The sequence below is a fragment of the Delphinapterus leucas genome, unplaced genomic scaffold (assembly GCF_059928025.1).
Source record: "Delphinapterus leucas isolate spDelLeu-1000000601 "Yukka" unplaced genomic scaffold, BTC_Dleu_Yukka2 spDelLeu_asBTCV2_sq49, whole genome shotgun sequence".
Classification (NCBI taxonomy): Eukaryota; Metazoa; Chordata; class Mammalia; order Artiodactyla; family Monodontidae; genus Delphinapterus; species Delphinapterus leucas.
The window spans coordinates 3,464,328-3,489,630 of record NW_028322258.1 but is presented as its reverse complement, the minus strand read 5'-3'; the positions used below and the strand labels follow the sequence as shown (position 1 = coordinate 3,489,630).

The window sequence follows — 25,303 nt, the reverse complement described above, 5'->3', positions numbered from 1 at the left end:
CATTTCGTGGTAGATTGAATGCAAGAATGGAAAGGAAGAGGGAGTCAAGGGTGAATTCGAGATTTAGGGCCTGGGAAACTGGAAAGGTGTGGTTACTGTCACCCAAGATGGAAAAAGTTTGGGGTAGAGCATGTTTGGGGGATTAAAGACCAGTTTTGGAGGTATAAGATTTGAGATGTTTTCGTGACGTCCAAGTAGAGATGCTGAGTACACAGTTGGATACACAAGTCTGCAGTTCTGAAGAAAGGTGTGAACTAGAGATACACTTTAATACAATGGAGATATTAAGAATAATGACATGGAAGCGCTATTTTAAAGATAAAATGAAGTCATGCAATTAGCACTCTGTCTTCTCAAAACATTGAATAACTGTTAGCTAAAATAATTACCTGAAATGAAAAAATACCTATAGTTTGTTTTGTTGTTTGCAGTAAAAGTGAATAAAATGTCACAATTATTTTAATAGTATTTGTGACACAGTAGTTTTAGTTAAGACACCATGACTACAAACATTTACAAGAAACCTTTCCGTCTCCTACTTTTCACTCTGATAGGGTACTTGGAACCATATTTTGTAAGGTTTAAGTTAGTTGCCATAGGGTACCTCTTTAATTAGAAGTAATTCTGAACTGTCTAGTTCCATGCAGTTTTATATACATATATGTATAATTATTATTTTATGATTTATCAAACTCAGTTGAAAATTTGCATCACTGATATACATTAGAATTTAAGCATTTACCCAGGTATTCAAGGGAAAAAATGTACTTGTCTTGTAATTTCCATAGGGGAAATTACACATCTTCCCTTCACTTTGCAATTGAATTTGCAATTGAATGCAGGGGAAATACTATCTTACTGGTCTTTGAGTTCCCCTTAGCTATCTGCAAGTCCTTAAACAGCCTTTGTGGCTTAACCAAAATTCTCTTCCATCTTCATTCCGCTAACAGATATTGGTCTAAGCATGTGCTTATACTAAAAAATGCATGACCACGTTGTCTCTACACATCTATAATTTTATGTTAACACTATCATTATGTAAGCTATACTTGAATTGTAATTATAACAGATTTTATGTCAACACACATCCATTTCTAGTGTTCATCTGGTGTTCAAGGGGAGAGCAGCATGTCGTAAATTTTATCAAAATATAACATCTGAAGAATAGAACAGAGGGTAATTGTGTAATTCTGTATTCACTCTAATTAAGTTCAGTGGAGTTGGCATAATAGAATTAAGATGAAAAAAAAAAAAGACATTGAGGTACCATGGCTCCCTCTCCTAACACACCCTTTTTATATCCGAGAGCAGAGACTCAGCACCTTTCTGTACAGAAATGGAGACAGGAAGAGGCCAGAGGATGAATGACAGGCACGAATGAGGTGGAACTTTGAAGAGCAACATGGAAATGAAATAATTCTTTTGTATTTGGTAGGTGGGGAAAATGTACCAGCGTGTATGCCTACTGGGACCACGTTTTCCAGAACAGTTAAGCCCAGTGTCAACTATGCTGTCCCACCTTCCTCGTAAGTAGGAACATACTGTTACTTGAATCTTTGCTTCCTGTTTCTTGATACCTGGTTGAGAAGATTATCACAAGAACTGCATCTTGTTAGCAAATACACTGTTTTGAAATGATTGACACTCACTGAAGAGTGGCAGCTCCAAGCTTGCTCTCTCTTGATCTTGGAGTATTTAAGTCTGGAGTGCAGGAGTGGGTTATGGGGAAAGACCATTGGAATTCTTATGTCTTCAGCATAATGGTTATAGCATAATGGTTAGGAGTGTAGGTGCTGGTTCCAATCTCTGCTTTCCACTTGCTAACCATATGAGCTTGGGCAATTTACCTGATTACCTGAACCTCAATACTCCTGCCTATAAAATGATGTTAATAATATTTCATCCCCATAGACTTGTTTTCAATGTTAAAATGAAGTCACTTACACCAAGCACTTAATACAATGCCTAGAGCATAGTAAAGTCTATTATTATTACTATTACTACTACTACTATTATTATTATTACTATCACGATGCCAGGTGCTATTTTTCCTATGCCTTATTCCATTATCTTCTGCCCTGTTCCCCCATTTCTGTCTTGTTTCTGTACAAGGGTAGGTTTGTCACAGAGCATTTTCTTTCCCTAGTGTCTGACTCTTAGTCATCAAGGTGACTGGTCCATGACCCCGGCATTCATTGCTGCTCGTTGAAGCAACCCATTTTGAGAAGGGGAGTTGGATATTGATGCCAAGTTGGGTCAAGGAGAGAGAATTTTCTCTCTTCTGCACTCAGAGAGCTAAGTGAAATATTCAGGCCTCAGAAGGAGAATCAGGCAAAGGGCAACATGCTTAATTTCATACCTTAGTGATTAAGAACAAGTCAGACAGGCTGGATTTGAACTCATTTCCGTCATGTACTGACAACGGGATCTTAGGTGCTTTTGTAACCCGTCTGAGGCTCAGTCAACATCTGAAAGAGACGAATAACATTATCAGAACCTAGTGTATAGCCTCGTTGTAATAAGTGAGTAAATCCTTTTAAAACGTTCAGCACGTTGTTTGGCATATAAACACTTAATAAAATTTAGCTTCTTTGACTACTACCGCTGCTAATATTATTAAGTAGCTGAGCAGATCCGAGGCCCATTTTTTTCTTAGATTGCACATAATCATTTGGACAACCAGCTCACATTGATCAACCGTTGCTTATATATAAACCCCCATGAACCCAAAGGTGCTTTAACTCTCTCCCAGTCAGAGCCTGTTCTGGGGGCAGAAGCAACACCGGCACTACCCCCGTCATCTTTGCCTTTATTGTCACTACACTCGCCTGCCGTACTGAGCACTTTCTGTTTGCCAGGCACCAAATTTAGCCCTGCGTATGCACTATATCATGTAGTTCTCACACTCCACTCAGGTGGGAGACATTATCATCATCCCCAGTTTTCAGGTAAAGACGCTGAGGTGTTGGAAAGGTAAGAAACTTGACCCACAGCAAGAGATGGAGCCGGAGTATTCAAACCCTTCTCTCTGACCTCAAGAACCCTTAAATATTAGCATACTACTACATCCTGGTAAGAAAATCTGCTTCCAGCCACTCTGGTGAGAGTAGAAATGATTCTCAGTCCCCACATTCCTCTATTGCCCATGCCACCCTAGCCTCAGGACTAGGGGGGAAAGGAAGTGATCTCTTCAAAGAGCAGCCAAAGGGAACCTACTCCCTTCTGCCTTTTCGTAATCAACTAACCAATATTTTATTTCCTTCTTAAGAGTCCCCACATGTTCCTTTTGGTACTTAGCTTGGCCTTTTAGAATTCTGACATTCTGTACGTGACTCATCCACTGTATTTCATGTTAATTTATTGAGGTCAAGTATAGGGTCTTACTCATCCTGAAGTCCAGTTATCCCCTGTCACATCTAACTCTGTTCTCTTCTTCTTGTAGGACATCTGCAGGTATTTATTTGAATTTTGTTGAATTGTTCTCATCAATAGTACATTAAAAGTTATACAGAAAGTGCTTTCTTATAAGGAAAACCATCTAAATAGATTTCTAGCTCTTTACTTTTTATAGCACTATTGTAGAGATTTTAGATCTCCAGGTAATACTTTTTAGATTGAGTTCTTCATATCATCTTATTTTTACATATAATGATAAATCTGAATTTTCTCTATCAAACCTCCGAGACTTCACTGGCTTGTAACTTAGCTTGTTGATTATGTGTTGTTGACTTTTCCATTTACAATGATATTTGATCCTGGTAAGGATGGGGCTGGGTGGGAAGGTACATCTTAGGGCCATAAATTGGTTTTGTAGAGAACTAACATAAAGATCTAAAGCCTCATCATATTTCTGCAGAACTCATGAATCATTTTATTATAATTCCATTCATTCAGGGAGTATAAAACCATTTTCCAATTGTTATTCCTAATTTGTTCATCTTCTCTTCCTTAGTCTTAGTGAGAAGAGAGCAGGCTGAATGGAAGAAAGTCATTATGACCACTGGGGCCCCTAGGGTAGGCATCAGTCCCAGAGTTTTGTTTTCATCTCTCCGCTATTAATATTGGCTAATGTCTTGAGTGCTTACTTGGTGCAAATTACTTAGCCGACCATGGCAAATGGATTGTGTCATTTCATCCCCTGATAGTCATACAATTAATGTATGTATTATTATGATATCCCATAATGCATACATGGAACAGAGCCTCAGAAGTAGTTATTTGCTCACCAAAATATGGTAGATGTGGAATTTGGACTCAGGTCTGATAGACTCCTAAATCACTCCTGGTGATTTTTACCACTAAATTAAAGTTGTATACCTCTGGAGAGTAGATAGTTTCTAAAATTTCCTCAGCTCTAACGTTTTATAATTAAATTTTTGTCTGATGGCAAGCTTAACAGTTAAGATGGGTAGGAAGGAATGCCAGCCTGTTGAATGGAATTTCCCTGAAATAAGCCTGTTTTATGACACCAGTTCATTCATTCACTCAGCATGTATTGAATGTTTGCTCTGTGCAAAGGCATTTTAGGCATCACAGTGGAGTGAGCGCCCCTTCCATAGACTCTCCTGCAGCACTCAGAGAAGTCTTGGACTGGTTTGCCTGTTATGGAATGGGGCTTGGTGATAGAAGCCTGGTTTGTCCTCCACTGATATAACTAAGACATACTCATATGAGTTTATAGGCATCTTGAAGCCGTGGGATAGTAACACACATGAATCTTACCATTTTTGCCTGGGATTAATGATATAAAGGCTTTGGATTTGGGTATGGAAAATGGGTGCAGTTATGGGCGTGTTGGTTCTACATATATATGGACATCACGTGTCATCAGCCTGCAGCTACCTGCCATTCCTCACTACTTCTTTTCACAAACCAAACAAGTACCTTCTTATCTCTCCTGTGGATAAGCTCTTGACAGTGGCACTAGGGCCTCCCTCAATAAGTACATCATTGGCTAAACCAGTGCTTTCTCAGATATGCTCATTGAACAGCCCTTAAGGTGGATTGACATTCCACTGCCTAGAATAGAATATGGTGTTCTTTAGAAATCGGGGGGAAAAAATAGGCCACCAGATGTACTTTCTTTACTTTAAATTGTTTATATATATATATATATATATATATATATATATATATATATATATATGAACAATTGTTATATATGTGTATGTATACTTGTTCATATATATGAATGATTTAAAATTGAAGATATATATATATACACACACATATATATATGTATATTTAAATTTTGGCTTCTGTTAGCAAGTAGTAAATTAAATGATTAGCAGATCCATACTGCAGGGAAATAACCAATCAGATTTCATTCAATAGCTTGCTTTTTTGTAGATTTATGGTTGTGATTTTATATCTGCAGGTATGTTTGCTGAAGAAAATATTTCTACCACTTTACGCAAAATTAAATTCATTTAATACCAATGCGGCATGTCTCAAATGTCTTAATACAGTTTTAATCTTTAATCGCATCAGAAGTATGGAATTAGAAACATACCCCAAAATCATTTGAAGATATAATTACTTTCATTTCCCTTATACTTCTGAGACTTTTGAAAAATAAGTATTTAGTTGTACTTATCTGTTTCTGTCTCTCTAAGGATAGCAAACACTGAAACACAATTATTTTTAAAAGTCAATATTAAAAGTATATTGTCCAAGATGATCAAAACTAAGGAAGTGGCAAAGAAATTCAAAAATTTAACCTTTCAAAGGGTGCTTTTTTTGTGAATGTGTAGTACTTGTTCTTCTGAAGGAATTAATCTTTTTAAAAATTTAATTAACTTATTTTTTATTGAAGTATACTTGGTTTACAGCATTGTGTTAATTACTGCTGTCCAGCAAAGTGACTCTGTTATACATATGTATATACATTCTTTTTCATATTCTTTTCCATTATGGTTTATCACAGGATATTGAATATAGTTCCCTGTGCTATATAGTAGGACCTTGTTGTTTAGCCAATCTATATATACCAGTTTGCGTCTGCTAATCCCAAACTCCCAGTTCATCCCTCTCCCACCTGCTTCCCCCTTGGCAGCCACCAGTCTATTCTCTATGTCTCTGATTCTGTTTCTGTTTCATAGATAGGTTCATTTGTGTCATATTTTAGATTCCACATATAAGTGGTATCATGGCATTTGTCTTTCTCTTTCTGACTTACTTTGCTTAGTATGATAATCTCTAGTTGCATCCATGTTGCTGCTGCAAATGGCGTTATTTCATTCTTTTTTTTATGGCTGGGTAGTATTTCATTGTATATATGTACCACATCGTCTTTATCCATTCATCTGTTGATGGACATTTAGGTTGTTTCCATGTCTTGGCTATTGTGAATATTGCTGCTGTGAAGATCAGGGTGAATGTGTCTTTTTGAATTATAGTTTGGTCTGGATATACGCCCAGGAGTGGGATTGCTGGATCATGTGGTAGGTCTATTTTTAGTTTTCTGAGGAACCTCCATACTGTTTTCCACAGTGGCTGCACCAACTTACATTCCCACCAACAGTGTTGTAGGAGGGTTCCCTTTTCTCCACACCCTCTCCAGCATATGTTATTTGTAGACTTTTTAATGATGGCCATTCTGACTGGTGTGAGGTGGTACCTCATGGTAGTTTTGATTTGCATTTCTTTAATAATTGGCAGTGTTGAGCATCTTTTCATGTGCCTATTGGCCATCTGTATTTCTTCTTTGGAGAAATGTCTCTTTAAGTCTTCTGCCTATTTTTTTGATTGGGTTGTTTGCTTCTGTTGTCATCAAGTTGTATGAGCTGTTTGTGTATTTTGGAAATTAAGCCCTTGCTGGTCACATCATTTGCAAATATTTTCTCCCATTCTGTAGGTAGTCTTTTCATTTTGTTTATGGTTTCCTTTGCTGTGCAAAAGCTTGTAAGTTTGATTCTGTCCCCTTTGTTTATTTTCATTTTTATTTCTATTGTCTTGGGAGACTGACCTAAGAAAACATCGGTATGATTTATGTCAGAGAATATTTTGCCTGTGTTCTCTTCTAGAAGTTTTATGGTGTCATGTCTTATGTTTAAGTCTTTAAGACATTTTGAGTTTATTTTCGTGTGTAGATAGGTTCATTTGTGAAAGGATGTGTTCTAACTTCACTGGTTTATATAAGGCTGTCCAACTTTACCAACACCACTTGCGGAAGAGACTGTCTCTTTCCCATTATATATTCTTGCCTCCTTTGTCAAAGATTAATTGTCAAAGATTAAGTGAGGTGTGTGGGTTTATTTCTGGGCTCTGTATTCTGTTCCATTGATCCATATGTCTGTTTTTGTGCCAATACCACGCTGTTTTGATTACTGTGACTTTGGAGTACTGTCTGAGTCTGGGGTGGCTATGCCTCCAACGTTGTTCTTTTTCTTCAGGATTGCTTTGGCAATTCTGGGTCTTTTATGGTTCTGTATGAATTTTAGGATTATTTGTTCTAATTGTGTGAAAAATGTCATGGGTAATTTGATAGGGATCGCGTTAAATCTGTAGATTGCTTTGGGTAGTATGAGCATTTTAACAATATTAGTTCCTCCAACCCAAGAACATGAGATGTCTTTCCATTTCTTTGAATCATCTTCACTTTCCTTTATTAATGTCTTACAGTTCTCAGCGTATAAGTCTTTTGCCTTCTTGGTGAGGTTTATTCCTAAGTATTTATTTTGGGGGTTGTGATTTTAAAAGGCATTGTTTTTTTACGTTCCCTTTCCGATATTTCATTGTTGCCATAAAGAAATGCCACCAATTTCTGTATGTTAATCTTGTATTCTGCTACCTTGCTGAATTCGTTTATCAGTTGTAGTAGTTTTCATGTAGAGTCTTTAGGGTTCTCTATATATAGAATCATATCATCTGCATCTAATGACAATTTTACCTCTTCCTGAAGGAATTAATCTTGAAGTTCTACTAAGACTTTTGGGATACCTGTTTTAATGAGCCATTACTTCCTGCCTGAGATTGCACTATGCACCAGAGATTCTAGAATTAGCATAATAAAACTAATAATGCAAACAACAGCAACAAATCTTCACAAACCTTCCTTGCAAGGAGGTAAAGTCCACTGGAAAAACAGACAAGTGAAACACACATTCAAAATGGCAGTGATTCTCAAACATTTATGTGCTGAAAAATCATGACAAGCATGATAACCAGGGCAATTACTAGACCCCTTCTCCAGCTGGTCAGGTGTAAGGTCCTGTAACTCAATTTTTGGTGAATGCCTCCAGGAGAGTCTGAGACAGATGTTCTCAGTTGTCGTCAACCTTTAGTGTGCATCAGTGTGCATATCTAACTTTTCTTGGTTGACACTGGGGTCCCCCTTCTCCCTGCCAGCCTGTAGCTCTCACTTCAAGGAGCTCAGCTGGTGGTCCACTCTATTGCAGGCTATTCTACAAGTTCCGGACGCCAAGGGAGATTGTCCTCTTGCTGACCCTTCTTCATGGCCCTCCAACCCAGACTTACTTATCCAAGAGCCATATTTAACTCCTTTCAGCAGCCACTCTTCCAAGAAAAGGAGCAGCAAAAGTCCACAGTTCCCAGGCAGAGACCTGTGAGGAGAAGACTTGAAGGTAGGGGAGGGGCAGAGGGGTGAAGATAGAGGATATTCCCCTTGAACTCCTGCAAGTCATGACTAAAGTAGCTCTTTGTGGCATTGGATTTGCTTTAAACAATTAAAAATCAGACTATTGACTAGCACACAAATATTTATAAAATATACAAATAAAACTATTGATATCTTTGAAGCCCATTTTTAAACAAAAGGAACATTTTTAAATGTGCCAGGATATAAATTATGGGTACCTCAGGATTATTATAACTTTTCTATAACATTTTATTAGATCTTTATGGTGTTTTTAAAAATGTTGGCCACTGATATTTGAAATTTGATAGGTATTTATAAAGTTTCCTCAAAGGATTCTTATGACAGCTAAATTTTTTGACTATTTAGACAGACACTTTTGGCTGGCTACTCGGTAAAGTACCACGTGCTGTGATTATTACTTTTTGTGCTTTCCAAGTCAACACCCAGATGCCTGTGAACCTGACCTGCACAGAGTAGTTATTTTGGTTCTTTAAACTGCCTGCCAGACGGTTGCAGTAGCTTTTTCATATGGGCAGATGGCCACTCCAGAACAAATCAAAATATAATATTTGGTCTCTGAACTTACTTCTGAATTCAAATCTTTGAATATGAATGCTAACTCAGATTGAATTTTGGGTTTGACTAATTGTTTTGATGTTCTTAGGCAGTTTTCATGAAACATATTTGATCAAATAACTTAATATGGACTTCACTTCTTATTAGTTGTATAATGTCCCTTCTGGTGTGTTAAATGCAATAAAAATTTGAGCATATATACTAATATGTAGCTCCTACCCAGCATATGATGAACAAAATATGTATTAACAAGAGACATCAATCCATTTCTGAGGTTATGCACGTAGTTTACTGTTGAAATGCGGTAAAACTTTAAAATTTGTAATTTCTGGTCAGAGTTTATGAGAAACATGAATATGAGCAAGATAGGTAAATTTAGTGTTTTTTTAACAAGGTAGGTATGGCACAGACTTCAAACTATAACACAGATTTCAAGCAAACAAGGGTAATTACATTGATTTAAGCAGTTCTTTCCCATTTATTCATATATTTTTTGTCTTAATTCAGACCTAGCTTAATTCACCCCTCCCTCCCTCCCTCCCTCCCTCCTTTCCTCCCTCTCTCCCTTCCTTCCTTCCTTCCTTCCATCTTTCCTTCCCTTTCTTCTGTTCTGCCTTTCTTTCTCCTATCTCTTTAAACTGCAGTCCTGAGTAAAATGGATGGTTTCAGATTAACCTAATTAATTACAACTAAATAGCCACTTATGTCATTAACCCAGGATACTTCCCTGGGCTACTCAGATCGAAATGTAGGTTTCATATTTTCAATGGAACAATGTTTGTTAGAAAATATATTTCATATTATAATCTTTATAATGAGAAAAATGCTAATTAAAACCAAAACCATTAGTCACCTGTAAGATTTGAAATATATGAAAAGTTTGATAACACTCTGTTGGTGAGGCTAAGGAGGAAAAAGCAGTCTAATATCTTGTTTTTCAAAATGTAAAATGGGACAACATCCATGGAGAAGATTTTATCAATATCTAACAAAATCATAGCTGTATTTGGCCTTTGATCTATCAATCCCTCTTCCAGGAATCTGTTCCAAAGATCCAAAAAATGACATGTATCAAATGTTCTTCAATGTAACATTATTGGTACTAGTAACAAAATTGAAATCACCCTCAAAATCCAAAATTCTAACACCAAAATCCAACAGTTATATAAACTGCAATATATCTACACAGTGGATTACTATGTACTTGCGCAAAGCAGTTGGGAAGATCTCTACAAAATGGATTAAATGGATTATATATTGTATATTTTGGAGTATAAATTGTTAAGTGATAAAAGGAAGTTGCAGAAAACTGTGTATAGTATGTCACCTTTTGTGTAAGATACCCTCCCTTCCTTCCTTCCTTCTTTCCATCCTTCCTTCCACTCCTTTCTCTCTCTTTCATCTCTGTTTCTTTTCTTTATTATTTCACAGTTTGTGCTTTTTTTTTATATTTGCAAAAATAAATAAGGGAAGGAGAGAAGAAAAACTCATAAAAATTGTTCCCTATAAGGTAACTGTCTCTCCATTCTTAAAAGTGAGACGTTGAAATCGTCTACTATTATTGCACTTCTGTCTATTTTTCTAGTCAATTCTGCCAGTGTTTGTTTTATATATTTAGGTGCTCTGATGTTGCATGAATATATATTTGTAATTGTTATATCTTCCTGGTGATTTGACCTTTTATCATTATATAATGTCCTACTTTGTTTTTGTGATAGTTTTTTGTTCAAATTGACAGTAAATTTTAAGCATAATTAACTGTCATTAGCACAAATTCATGAACTGTATCTTCGCTTTTCTCATTTTTTGAAACCTTATATTTATAATCATAGTTATTTATATTTGATAAATAAAATTATTTATAAAGAATTCAAGTTATAAGTAAATGGAAATGTATCATTCAATTTTTGTTTTCTTGCTAGTGGAGGACATTAAGCAAAACTAAGATTTTTAATTCATAAATATGGTAATAAAATTGAACATGTATTTAAAGTATTGAAATAGTATAACTGAAGAATAAAAGAAACATTATAATAAATGCTTTATTATCATTAATGTTAAATTCTTTTGATTACTGATTTTAATTGAAGATTTTAAAAATACACTAAAAAAATAAAAATACATTATAAATATATTTGCATTATAAATCTATATTTAAAACTTGTAAATGTTGATAGAACTAATTGTCCTGTTGAATAATGGAACAGAGTTCCTCATCTAATTATTTAATTTTTATGATCCTTGTGAAATAACAGTTAACTATTTGAAACGTGCTATTCATTTTTGTATGTGTTTTACAGAAAGAAATTGTATTCTGTCATAGCTTACATTTCTAAATTCAAAAAGGCAAATATTTCAAGGCCTTTATTATCTTGATCATTTTGACACATTTAAAAATCATCCAATTTTAACAAAGATGTCCTTACCAGGAAATGGTAAGTTCTACTGACAAGTTAAAACAAATGATCAATTATTATTTTTAATTATATTTGTTGCTGGGAAAAAGAAATTGTAGAAAACTAGTCAGAGAAGAAGGATTATATCCTTTAATTTGTAATAAATTGATTTGTAAAGACGGGTGATGTGATGCCTAGCTGTGAAAATAAGTAACATGACAAGTAAATATTAAAGCCATGGAAGTGATCTAAAAATACCTGGATAATTATTGCAGATTATATAAATGTGGGTTTCTGGGGTAGGATTGGAGGTACCAGCCACTTTCCACTGGAAACAAAGCTTCAGTGACTTATATTCTATTGCCAGAAGAACTGGGGAATTTAAACATAGAAATAGAGTAATTGGATGATTTATTTCATAAGCATACATTTTTAAATGTTGCTGATGACTTTTCTTGAAAGTAAAGCCAGAAGGATTTTAAGATTCTTAACTGTAAATATTAGAAATGATTATTATAATACTTTCCATGATAAAATTATTTGAAACTTACTCTTGTATATTCCCAGTGAAAGGTGATTCTTATTTTTTATTGTGGCTAATTTAATGAAATAATATTTTATACAAAACACAATTTTCCTAACTTGGAAATTATAATTAAGAACACATTTGAGTTTTGAGTGTTGTCATTTAGACTGTGGGCATTATCAGGGCACAATAATCCACTTGGTGAAAATTTAGTCTAGTTGAAGGCCAATTATTTTACTTCCTTGTAATTCACATGATATGTCCTTGCAAATAGAAGCAGCCGCTAGCCAAGTAACTAGGGAGAAACGAAGAGCCTTGGGTGGGTGATATTTCAAATTCAACAGTATAAAGCAAAGAAAAATAACACATTTTAACACATAAAAAATGCTAGAAAAAATGTTTACATGCATGATTCTAGTTTGGTAATTGCTTCTATTCTAAATTTTTTCATATCAATTCAACAATAAGCACCTTCGTATCATATAAATCACTATCACTTATAAGTAAGTAGGTTGTAGTTTTAAAGTATTTGGTTTTATCAAGTAATATATGCTCATTAAAAAAAATCACATGTTAAAGAATGTTTTATATTAAATATCAACAGAGTCAGATCACTTCTTCACTTCTAAGTCTACTCTCCAGACAAGTTCTTCACAATTGTTTATATTTTGGTTATTTCCCTTCTCAAACAATATATATTTTCTGAATTTATTAATATCAGATAACATTTATTATTCCCCCAATATCAAATATAAATATTTAACTCACTCAGGTCCTCTTCTCCAACTGTTTTAGTCAATTATGTTATTGTTTTGGTTTTTCTGTCAATTATCTTTAGTATAAACAATGTAATTAAACTCAATCATTTTTCTATAGTCCTTTAATTCAGTTTTCATACTTTATATGACAATTTTAATGCCCTTGTTTCTCTACCCAATATTCTTCACAATCTGCTTTGTGTAAGTTACATTTTTATCATAGCTCTTGGATTTTCATTCCATCCTTAAACATAGCATCTTCTTTCCGTGGCCTGAAGATTGACTCAAAATTGAAAGTAAATAAACAATATTTTCATCATTATGGTTGCAATTGAGCAATAAAATACCAATTATCTTCCCATCTTTAGGAGTTCAAATCCAAATGCCCCTTGAGGGAGAATGTTAGGCTGAAAGGATTTCCTCAGTTGGTAAAAAATCATTTAAAATTATATTTGGAAAATAATTTCCATCCTCAGTTTCTGTCATTTTTGGAGGTTATATTGGCCATTTAAAAATTGCATGTACTGCTTTTATTCTCAACATTTTTCAGTTCTAAATCATGCTTATCATTATGTTCTACTACCTTTATTTCTAAAAAGTACCTGTAATGATCTCCACTGGAATTTTATTACCTTCTCTGTTGGGTTTTCTCTTTGTTTTTCTTTTATCATAACTTTCTTTTGCTTAATTTACATATTAGTTTCTTTTCTTCCCTTAAGCTCATAATGAAAGATCTTCATAAACTCTGAAGTTAGCAAATAACATTCTGAGTCCTAAGCACTATAGTTTTGATTTTATAGCTTAGGAATTTCTTTAATCTCCTAAAAATGAAATATTTACATATATATAGACAGTATGTGTTCCCCCAGCTGATTGGTAAATAGGACTCTCTTCTATTTAGGTCTGAACTCAAGTGGGGTATTATAGGATGAGAGGCTACACACAGTAATCTCTTTTTTTCACCTGATCATAGCAGTCTGCCTTGCTGTTGATGGCACAAGCACCAAACTGACAAAGGCTTTACTATGAATCAACATTCAGACTATTGATCTTATTTAGGATTTAAATGTTTTATTTAAATTTTTAAAAAAGTTTCATTTTGAAGTAATTGTAGATTCATTAGCAGTAATAAGAAATAATGCAGAGGGGTCTCATGTACTCATTTCCCAGTTTCTCTCAATGGCGACATCTTAGATTATAGTACAATATCACAACCAGAATACTAATTTTTATGTAAGATGTGTGACAAGTCAAGGCCCAGTTTTTTTTAACCTATCAGATTACTCTAGTACCATTGGTTTAAAAGGCTATCTTTTCTCCATTGAATTGTTCCTTTCACTTTTGTCAAAACTCATTTGGGCATATTTGTGAGTTTATTTCTGAATTTTCTGTTCTCTTCTATTGGCCTATGTGTCTATTCCTCCACTCACACCACACAGTCTTGATTACTAAATATAGTATAAGGATGAATTGGGAGATTGGGATTGACATATATACACTATTGATACTACATATAAAATGGATAACTAATGAGAACCTACTGTATAGCACAGGGAACTCTACTCAGTGCTCTGTGGTGACCTAAATGGGAAGGAAATCCAAAAAAGAGAGGATATATGTATACGTATAGCTGATTCACTTTGCTGTACAGTAGAAACTAACAAAATATTGTAAAGTGACGATACTCCAAAATAAATAAATAAAGCAGTAATTTAAAAAAGATAAAGATAAAAAATAAGGCTTAAAATTGGGTAGACTGGCTTCTTCTACTATATTCTTCATTTTCCAAATTCTTTTTGTTCTTCTAGTTCCTTTGTTCTTTTCCATATATATTTTTAAATAATCTGGTCTATACAAAAATTCTTGCTGATGTTTTGATGAGAATAGTTTTAAAGTTATATATCAATTTTGGCATAATTGAAATCCTTACTGTTATGAGCTAAATTGACTCTCCCCAAAATTTATGTGTAGAAGTCTTAACCCCCCAGACTTAACAATATGATAATGTGACTATATTTGGGATATGGTCTTTAAAGAGGTATTTAAATTAAAATGAGGTAATTAAGATGGGCTCTAATCCAACCTGATTTGCAATTAGGACAGACACACACAGAGGAAGACTCTGAAGGTACAGAGAAGAGATGGCCATTTAGGAGAAAAGAAGAGAAGCCTTAGGCAAAATAAAACCCTGCTGACATCTTGATCATGGACTTTAATAAGCCTCCAGGATTGTGAGAAAATATATTTATTTTATTTATGCTACCCAGCCTTTGATATTTTGTTATGATGGCCCTTGCAAAACTAACAGTTACCAAGCTGAAGCTTCCAATCTATAAACACTGAATGTCTTCCATTTATTTAGAACCTCTTTGATTTTTTTCATGAGCATTTTATAGTTTTTGATGACAAGTCTTGTAAATATTTGATTATTTGGATATATTTCTATATTTCATTTTTGAGTGATTATAAAAATCTCACTGCCCATAGTTAATTCCTAGCAAATAGGTTTACAATTAATATTTTATGTTTGTTTTATATCCTGTATCCTTGCTTAACTTATTAATTCTAAAAGGGTATTTTTTGAGTATATGTGTATTCCTAGACTTCAGTTTGTATATAATCATATCATCTGCGAATAGAGACAATTTTATTTCTTTCTTACCTACATATCTGTCTTTTAATTGTTTTTCTTGCCTTACTGAACTTGCTAGAACACCTCATACTATGTGAAATGAGTGCGGTGAGAGTGAATATCCTTGCCTTGTTCCTGATCTTGAGGAGGGAAATAATTCAGTCTTTCATCATTAAGTATAAGTTAACTTTGGGATTTTTGGTTTTGGTTTTCTTTTTGTTTTTGATTTCCATAGGTGCTGTTTATCAAGTGGAAGAAGTTATTCTCTATTCCTATTTTTCTGAGAGCTTTTTGTTCGTTTGTTGTTTTTACAACATGAATGGTTGTGAAATTTGTCAAACCCTTTTTCTGCATTGAATTATATGACCATGCAATTTTTTTTTCTTTAGGATTGGGTAAATTACATTGATAATTCTTGAATATTGAACAGGCTTTACATGCTGAGAATGAATATCAATTGGTAATGGTGTATAATTATTTTTATATATTGCTAATTCTATTATTAATATTTTGCTAAGGATTTCTACATTTATTTTATGATGGAAATTGGTGTGTAGTTTTCTTTTTGTGTATTGTGTTTTTCTTGTTTTGGTATTACTATAATAATACCGTCATAGCAATAGAAATAAAAATCCAGTATTTTACTTCAAAAACTGTGATCCTCATGAACAAGATCTGTGATTTCTGTCATTAAAGATGTGGGGATAGGGAACTAACAAGCCATTATTTTTAAGTTTAACACTTGTAATTTATTGTCTGGAATCATATGATCATTTATCATATGTGATTGCCAATAGGTGAATTTTACAACTACAGTAAGGGGTGGTGGGGAAGTACAAAGAGATTCTTCTAATACCAGACACAAAACTGAATTTCTGTGTAATTTAGAACAAATTGATTTAACCTAATGGAATTGAAATCTCTATGCTGTAAAATGGGAATTATGATGCCAACTATTAACAGTATTGGGGAAATCAAATGAAATAATATAAGTAACATCTTGTAAGAACATAGATTTTTTAATAAGCTCGGTGAGAAATTAACTGTATCTCTATTCTCTATCTATCATCTATAGAAATAGAAAAAAATAGAAAGATCGGTGTGGGCTGGGGATAAACAGGATTTCCACTTCCAACATCCATCATGTCCTTAAAAGAGAATGTAGACTAGGCTTTGGTGGGTTTGACAGGAAAGTCAGAATCCAAGTTGCTCATAAATATTTCACAGGAAGGACATAGATGCTGCTTAAAGTTCTTTCTGAATGGTGTTAGGTGACTTGATTCTGAAAAAGCTTTGAGCTTAGAAAAAATGAGCTTTGCGTATTGACAAGAGTCCTCACATGGGAACAGAGTCAAAATTAACAGACTCTGCAACCCAAAGGAGGCTGGCTGAATATTCCCGCTACCTTTGCTCTGATCATGTGACCATCTCACGCTTCTGTCACTTTCATTAAATAAAAATTAATCTTAACATATTTGGGCAGGAGTGGGGGTGGGTTGGCATGGGTGTCTACTCTGTCAATTTAAAAAATATCCTTTAGTTCTCATCACCTAATCAGTTGATTTCAGCTCCATTTTCTCCCTTTTCTTTCTTTATCACTGCCTAACCTTGTCCCCTAGGAGTTTCAGACCTTGTTATTCATAAATGGCATAACTTCGTGCACCCTTTTCCTTTTTACTCAAAAGTTTTCTTTAAAATCAAAGGATTACCTGGCTGATTATAAAATTCTTGCATCACATATTCTTCCTCTTAGTATATTTTAGATACTGATCAAACTGTCTCCTTGCATGAATATTACTGTGAAGATGTCGAATCCATCTTGATATTTCACACTAGTAGGGGGCATGATTTTTTCCCCTCCTACTCCTAGGATTCTTTCTTTGTACCTGAATTTTAACATCCTTACCAGAATATGCTTTGATTTGGAATGGTAGGTATGAATGTTAGGTTTCATTATTTCTTGGAAATCTATGAGCCCCTTCAGTCTACACATTCAACTTGTTTTTATTTCAGAAAAATGTTGAAAAAATTATACTTTAGACTCTTTCTATATTTTCATTTGCTTAGTTCTTCTTAAAAATATCAATAATGCATGTTAGATATACCTTTTTAAAGTCTAGCGTTCCATCTGTGATCATGTTTACATTCCCCTTTCTCTCTCCCTGCTCCACCTCCCTCCCTCCCGCTCTTTCTTTCTCTCGGAGTCACCCTCATAACTACTTATAAACATCTAACTTTTTCCACCTATAACGGGCATTATTCTCTACACTGGCTTTTCATTTTTTGTCATATTGTGACATTTTGCAACTCAATTCTATATTCTTTGGGCATCCTATAAAGTCTCTTTGGAATACTTTTTTCTCATTGTTCAAATTTCACTTATTACTTATAAAGATGGTATTATCTATACATTCTGTGAGAATAATGAGAAGCATTTCTTTCATTCCTTTGTTTTACTGTAACCATCTTTTTATCAGAAATGACCGTTTACTGATTTAAAGAAAAATGTTTTGTGCATAGAGCACATATCATTTCCTTTCTAAGTATGATCCATCTTTGAATTATTTTTGCTGCTTGCCAGAGATGTTGACAACTATGGTAACTGGGACTATCTGGGGCGTGGATTCAGAGGTGTTGACTCCAAACTTTTCCTCAACAAATTGCTTGGGTGACAGAAAAATCTTCTTTGGTATTCAGCGTACATTTGGCAGATGTGAAAACCATTCAGTATTTAAGGATGGGGAAATTTATAGCTGATCACGGGTGACTAGAGTGATGGAATGGCTAAAGGTGTTAAGGGAAGAGGAGGGTTGTTCTTCATAGATCAAGAAACTGTCACTGCCTTAGGCTACAGCTCATGTGACCATTTTCGCCCCAGAGCTGCTGACAGTATGAGGGGTAAGCTCTCTGTCTGTGTCTGCTACTGTTAGAAATGTATTTTGCTATTAAGCAAAAACTCTACCATTGCTGCTAAATTACTCTCAAAGTTGCTGACATTCACTGCTGCCTAAAATCACCTTTAAAAAAACGGCTTTATAAAATATAGGTTAAATATTATAAAATTCACCCATTTCGCGAGCATTTAATTCAATAAATTTTTGTATATTGTAGAGCTGGTCTGCCTTTCTTTGCCTCCACCCCTGCATGCTCTTCTCCTAGAATGGAGGTTCCATGCCAAGAAGACCATGAGCAAGATGCCTTCTTTTGTCATTATGGTCCTGCTACTGTCACAGCCCCTAGGTGCTGAAAGAAACTGAAATAGCAAAGTAATATTCTGTTTCTTCTTTCTTCCTTCTAAATTCCATCTAGTGCCTCCAATTGGCAGAAACCAGAAAGCTAGGTTGTCTGAAATATGTGGCTTGCATGTTTATCCCTCAAAAGTACAGAAGAAAGTGCAGAAAGGGAAGTGTAATATTGAGAGCCCATCATGTTGAAAGCTAGAGTATCCAGAGCACCCCTCAACTTATAAAATCATGGATTGCCTCCTCTATTCCTGTCTTAGCCCATTCAGGCTGCTATAACAAATTACCGTAGACTGGGTGACTTATAAACAACAGAAACTTATTTCTCACACTTCTGGAGGCTGGGAAATTCAAGATCAGGTGCCAGCAGGTTTGGTGTCATTCATTCATGAGGGATCTGCCCTTATGACCTGATCACCAACCAAAGGCCCCACCTTCAAATGACATCCCACTGTAAATTAAGTTTTAACATATGAATGGGGGCACTAACATTTAGTCTATGGCAATGCTTTTCCTTCTCTCCTCTATTCAGCTCTCAGTGAAGTAACTTTCAGGCTAGGAAAGAAAGTGTACAGATGGTTTTATTTATTTTTATTATTTATTTGTTTTTTATTTGCCAGGTATCTGCTTTTCTGTCGCAAATATCTGGGTCCCAACAGGATATATTCCACAGTACCCAGAGCCTTCCTATAACTCTTGATGTCTTAACTGTCATTTTGTAGAGATTATGCAGAATAAGATACTTAATTTCTTTTTTGGAAATGTACAAATATCTTGGAGACTGAGGAAGTTTGTGAAAATAAATATCATGCACTCTTGTTTAGGTTAATATTTCACATTTTTTAGCTAGTATAATTCTATTTGTATATTGAAGGTTTTTTTTCTATTATATTAAATCTTGAATTTTCTACTATTCTTTTGTTCTTTTAGGCATTTGACAGGGGTCGAAAAGATGAGATTGAAATAAAATGCTTTTATTCCACTGATTTTTAACAGAAAATTTGCATTCTCTACTTCCAGCCTGTCTGAAACCAGTTTCTAATTGTCTCTCAGGAGAAACAATACTGTTCTTTCACCCAGTACTTTTTGTTTGTTGTTGTTGTTCCAAAGTTAATATCATGGGTCTGTCACATAAACAAAATTATAAATTGCAAGTCATTAAGGTATGGTGAATGCCCATCTGTGTAAGAACATGTCAAAGAAATGTTTACCCAGTTGGAATATCACTGGCCAATCTACTATCTACTACTGTATATAGTATGTGTATTAATATCCTAGCGCTGCTATAGCAAAATACTACAAGTATATGACTTAAAGCAACAGAAATTTATTTTCTCACAGTTCTGGTGGCTAGAAGTCTGGAATTGATGTGTCAGCAGTGCCAGGCTCCCTCTGGAGACTCTTGGGAAGAATCCTTCATTGCATCTCCCTAACTTCTGATGATCATTGGCAAATACTTGGCATGCCTTGACTCGAAGTTTCATCCCTCCAACCTCTGTCTCCACCATCATATGGCCCTTTACCCTGCGTGTCTACCTCTCTGTGTCTCTTTCTCCTTATAAGGACACTAGTCATTGGACTTAGGGCCCACCTCAGTCCAATATGACCTTACCTTAAGTTGGTTAAATCGCAGAGACCCCGTTTCCAAATAAGGTCACATTCACAGGTGCCTGGGTTCAGGACTTCAATATATCTTTTGGGGGGACACAATTCAGCTCACAACAGTACTAGATATTATTAGTAGCATGGAGCTGGAAGATCTGGTAGATTTTTAGACCAATGGCAGCCAACATATAGTATATTGATATTTATATCAAACTGACTAAAATTACCTTAAAATTTCCAAAAATGAATAAATCTTCAACTTTGAAACTACTCACCTGCTTATTCCATTTTCTATTCAAAATAAATATACAAAGTATGATGTGTGTGTGTGTGTGTGTGTGTGCACATGCTATATGTATCTACATGGATTTATGTGTAGGACTTTTCAGAATCCTCATTTCTAATTTACAATTGTAAAACTGAATTCTGAAGCTTAGACTAGACAGAAATCAGGGCTTCACGTTGAGGTGGTAAAGTTACACATACATCAATTCTGATAACTAAATTATTCAACCAATTACTTTTTTTTCTTTTTTAAATTGAGATACTATTGACATATAACACTGTGTAATTTTAAGGTGTACAATGTGTTGATTTGATGCATTTATATATTGCAATATGATTACCACCATAGTGTTACCTAATACTTTTAATGTGTCATATAATTATCACTTCTTTCTTTGTGATGAGAAGAATGAAGATCTAGTCTCTTGGTAAATTTGAAGTTCATAATACAGTATTGGTGACTATAATTACTATGCTCTACATTAGAACTTCAGGATTTATTTATCTACTAGTTTTAAGTTTGTATCCTTAAATAACATCTCTCCAATCCCCCAACCTTCAGCCCCTGGTAATCACTATTCTACTCTCTGTTTTTACAAGTTTATCTTTGTTAGAATCCACAAATAAGTAATATCATACAGCATTTAATCTTCCTCTGTCTGACTTAGCTCATTTAGCATAATAAATCAGGGTCCATCCATGTTGTTGTAAATGGCAGAATTTCATTTTTTTTATGGCTGAATTATATATATATATAATAATATTAATTATAATATAATATAAATATATATATACATACATATATATTTTACATCTTATTTATTCATCCATTGATGGACACTTCAGTTTTTTCATATCTTGGTTATTCTGAGTAAAGTTGCAATAATGACAGAAGTGCTGATACCTCTTTGATACCTTATTTTGCTGGGAAAAGAATACTCTCTTCGACAAATGGTGTCTGGAAAACTGGATAACCACATGGAGAAAAATGAAATTGTACCTCTATCTTATACTCCTCATAAAAATTAACTCAAAATGGATTAAACACTTCAACATATGACCTGACTATAAAACGTCTGGAAGAAAACATGTAGGGAAAGCTCCTTAACATTGATCTTGGCAATGATTTTTTGGATTTGACACCAAAAACACAAGCAACAAAAGCAGAAATCAACAAGTGGGACTATATCAAACTAAAAAGCTTCTTCACAGCTAAAGAAACAATCAACAAAATGAAAAGGCTACCTACAGAATGGGAGAAAATTTTTGCAAACCATATACAGAGTAAAGGGTTAATGTCCAAAATATATAAGGAACTCATACAACTCAATACAAAATAATCCAACTAAAAAATGGGTAGAAGAACTAAGTAGACATTTTCCTAAGAAGACACCCAAGTGGCCAACAGGTACATGAAAAGATGCTCAACATTCAATCTGGAACAATTCTTGAGTGTACAAATCCTTCACCTCCTTGAACAAACTTATTACCAAGTATTTTATTCTTTTTAATGCAATTGTAAATGAGATCGTTTTCTTAATTTCTCTTTCTGATAGGTATTATTAGTGTATAGAAACACAACTGACCTTTGTATATTGATTTTGTTATCTTGCAACTTTACTGAAACTGTTTATTAGTTATAACAGTCTTTTGGTGAAGTCTATTATAAATATTATATCATATCATCTGCAAGCAGAGACAATTTAAATTATTATTTTCTGATTTGAATGCTTTTTTTTCTTTTTCTTGACTAATTGCTCTGACTAGGACTGCCAGTACTGTGTTAAATAATAGTGAGAACAGGCATTCTTGTCATGTTCCTGATCTTAGAGCAATAGCTTTCGGCTTTTCATCACTGATTGTGATGTTAGCGGTGGGCTTGTTATATAGGGCCTTTATTATGTTGAGATAAATTTCTTCTATATCCACTTTGTTAAGAGTTTTTTATTAGGAAAAGATGTTGAATTTGTCAAATGCTTTTTCTGCATCTATTAAGATAATCACAGGATTTTATCCTTTATTTTGTAATGTGGTGAATCACATTGATTAATTTGCAAGTGTTGACCCATCCTTGCATCCCAGAAGCAAAGCCCACTTCATCATGGTGTATGATCCTTTTAATGTACTGTTGAATTTGATTTACTAATATTTTATTGGGTAATTTTGCATTTATGTTCATCACATATATTGACCTGTAATTTAATTTTTTTGTATATCCTTGTCTGGCTTTGGTATCAGGTAATGATGGCCTTGTAAGATGAATTTCAAAGTGTTCTTTCCTCATCTATGTTTTGGAGAAGTTTGAGAGGGAATGGTATGACTTCTTATAATATCTGGTAGAATTCACCAGTGAAACCATCTGGTCCTATAACCAAAGATAGGAAATCTGAGAGGAATGAAATATTATGATAAAACATCATAGCCTAATTGAAGTTGGGGGACAAAGTCTTGGTTGCTGTGACAGTAAATTACTCTTAGTTTGAGTAAGAGCTTCTCACATACCACTGTGTTCTATTTAAACATGACTAGGATTTCGGGTGATCCTATGACCAGAGCTACTCATCATCAACTGGGCATAATCATATCATTAAGCCATAAAGTCACAGCAGAAGTTGACTATATAATGAAAATGATACCTTCAGGATTAGGCCAAACAGTTTGAATTTGACTTCCTATCTTCTAACTGTATTTTTTTTTTCTTTTCTGTCATTATCCAAGATAATTTTCTTTCTCATGAGTAGTCCTAAATGGTTTCTTTACAAATCTATCATGGTAGTTTTGATATTAATTTGGGGGATGGAAATAGCAATAATAATAAATGTATGTAGGGCATTCCAGTGACTTCTGGAGAGACATGTTCTCCTGATCTGAAAGGCAACAGGAAAAGGAGAGAGAGGGCACAGCCTCTGAATGTTTTTATGCTTTTGCAGAAATGCGGTTACCATAGAAATTCAATGCAGAGTCATGTTAAGGGGTTAAAATATACAAGCAACCCATCTTAAACATACTACATAAGGAAAAATCTGAATTTTGTTATATCTAGTGTAACACATTTAAATTAACATTACTATCAAACACTCAGTAATTTGGCATTGTAAATCTCTTAAAAACAAAATTATCATCAACTTCAAACAAATAAGTCTCTCACAGCTTAAAAACAAACAAACAAACAAAAAATGGGGCCTCACGTTAAGATTCAATGTGACTTTTTTCAATTTTGAAAAACTTATGAGTTTAATAGGAGTTAAGAAGAGGAAGGACAGGGGAGAGATTGCTAAAGGATTTCTTCCTGGGGTGATGCAAATATTCCAAAATGAGATAGTGGCGATGCTTGCAGAACTCTGTGAATATACCAAACAATGAACACTTAAGCACTAATGCTAAACATTGCACACTTTAAAGTGGTAAAATGTATGGTAAGTAAACTATATTTCCATAAAGCTGTTACTTTGAGAAAAAACAACTTATAATAGGCAGTCTCTTCCTGGGTGCTGGCATTGTATATAAAGATCGTATATTACCTAGTTCCTGAAATGTGACCACTTTTCTCTCTAATCAAACTCAGGAGTATATTTTTTCTCTTTGAGTAAAATTAAAACAAAATTTTAAAAAGTAAATGATTCAAAACACAATTTAATTTATACCAGAACATGAATTTTATTAATTTGTAATTAATTTAAAAAACTGATTAAGACTGTAACTCTTAAATTTTTACCTATATTTACTTATTCTGTTTCCTTATCCATAAAATGGGGGCATTTATCATATAATAAAAAAAATGGAAAGCAATTAGAACTTTTCCTAGTGCCTAGAAGGTGCTTTGTAAATATTTATTATTATTAATAAGTAATGCACAGGCCATATTCACTTCTCCAATAGAATATTTTTATACTTTACCAAATAAATGTCTTATTTTCCAGTAAGTATTATTTTTTCCTCAATTTTTTTCACAAGCTGTCCACTCGAGAACACAAGAATTTTAAACACCAATCTTCAGCTCAATTAGTTTATAAAGTAGGTGTGAAGTCACAAAACTTCAAGATATTGTTTATTTTTTTCAGAAGTCACAGGTCTTTTCAAGAATTAGGAGGTTCCCATCACATATGAAAACAAAGTAACATTGTTAAAAGAATACCATTCAACTGGCATAAACATTGAAACATTCTTCAGTTTTATAATTTAGTGAATTCTAAGCTCCTATTTACCATTTCCACACCTAAAATCTTGATATTAATCCAATTCCTCATGCTCAGTTCAGTAATGATTATGCATTCTCATTATGAAATTTGGAACTTACCCAGTTGTACCTGTGAGTGGATGGATGCAGCAACCCCAGCCAGACAGAGGGGTGATTACAAGGTCTCAGTCCCTTTAGAAATTTAAGTTTGGGCCACAACAGGGCCAGATTCATGGGCATTTGACCTGGGCAGTCCCACAGGTCAAATGAAGGGCCCCATACTTAAAAGAACCTCATGCTTGGTCTATTGCTCTGCTGTCACTGTTTTGAAATTCTTAGTAATTTTTGAACAAGGAGGCCTACATTTCATTTTGCACTGAACACAGAAAATTATATAGCTAATCCTGGGTCATAAAGCCAGGTAAGCTACCAAATCCTGTGGTAATAATTAAGGGTAGGAGGAAGTTAGTATAGGTGTTTGAGGAGGGAGAGGATGAGTATTAATGG

The 25,303-nt window shown here is 34.2% G+C and overlaps 1 protein-coding gene across 1 annotated transcript in view; it reads left to right on the top strand.

Moving 5' to 3' along the window:
- LOC149743941 (uncharacterized) overlaps positions 1-25,303 on the top strand; it is a 118,783-nt gene that overhangs the window by 7,066 nt on the left and 86,414 nt on the right. The window contains exon 3 of the mRNA XM_089906018.1: positions 1,436-1,526. Within this exon, the coding sequence (XP_089762144.1) occupies positions 1,436-1,526 (91 nt within the window). The remainder of the gene's footprint in view (positions 1-1,435; positions 1,527-25,303) is intronic.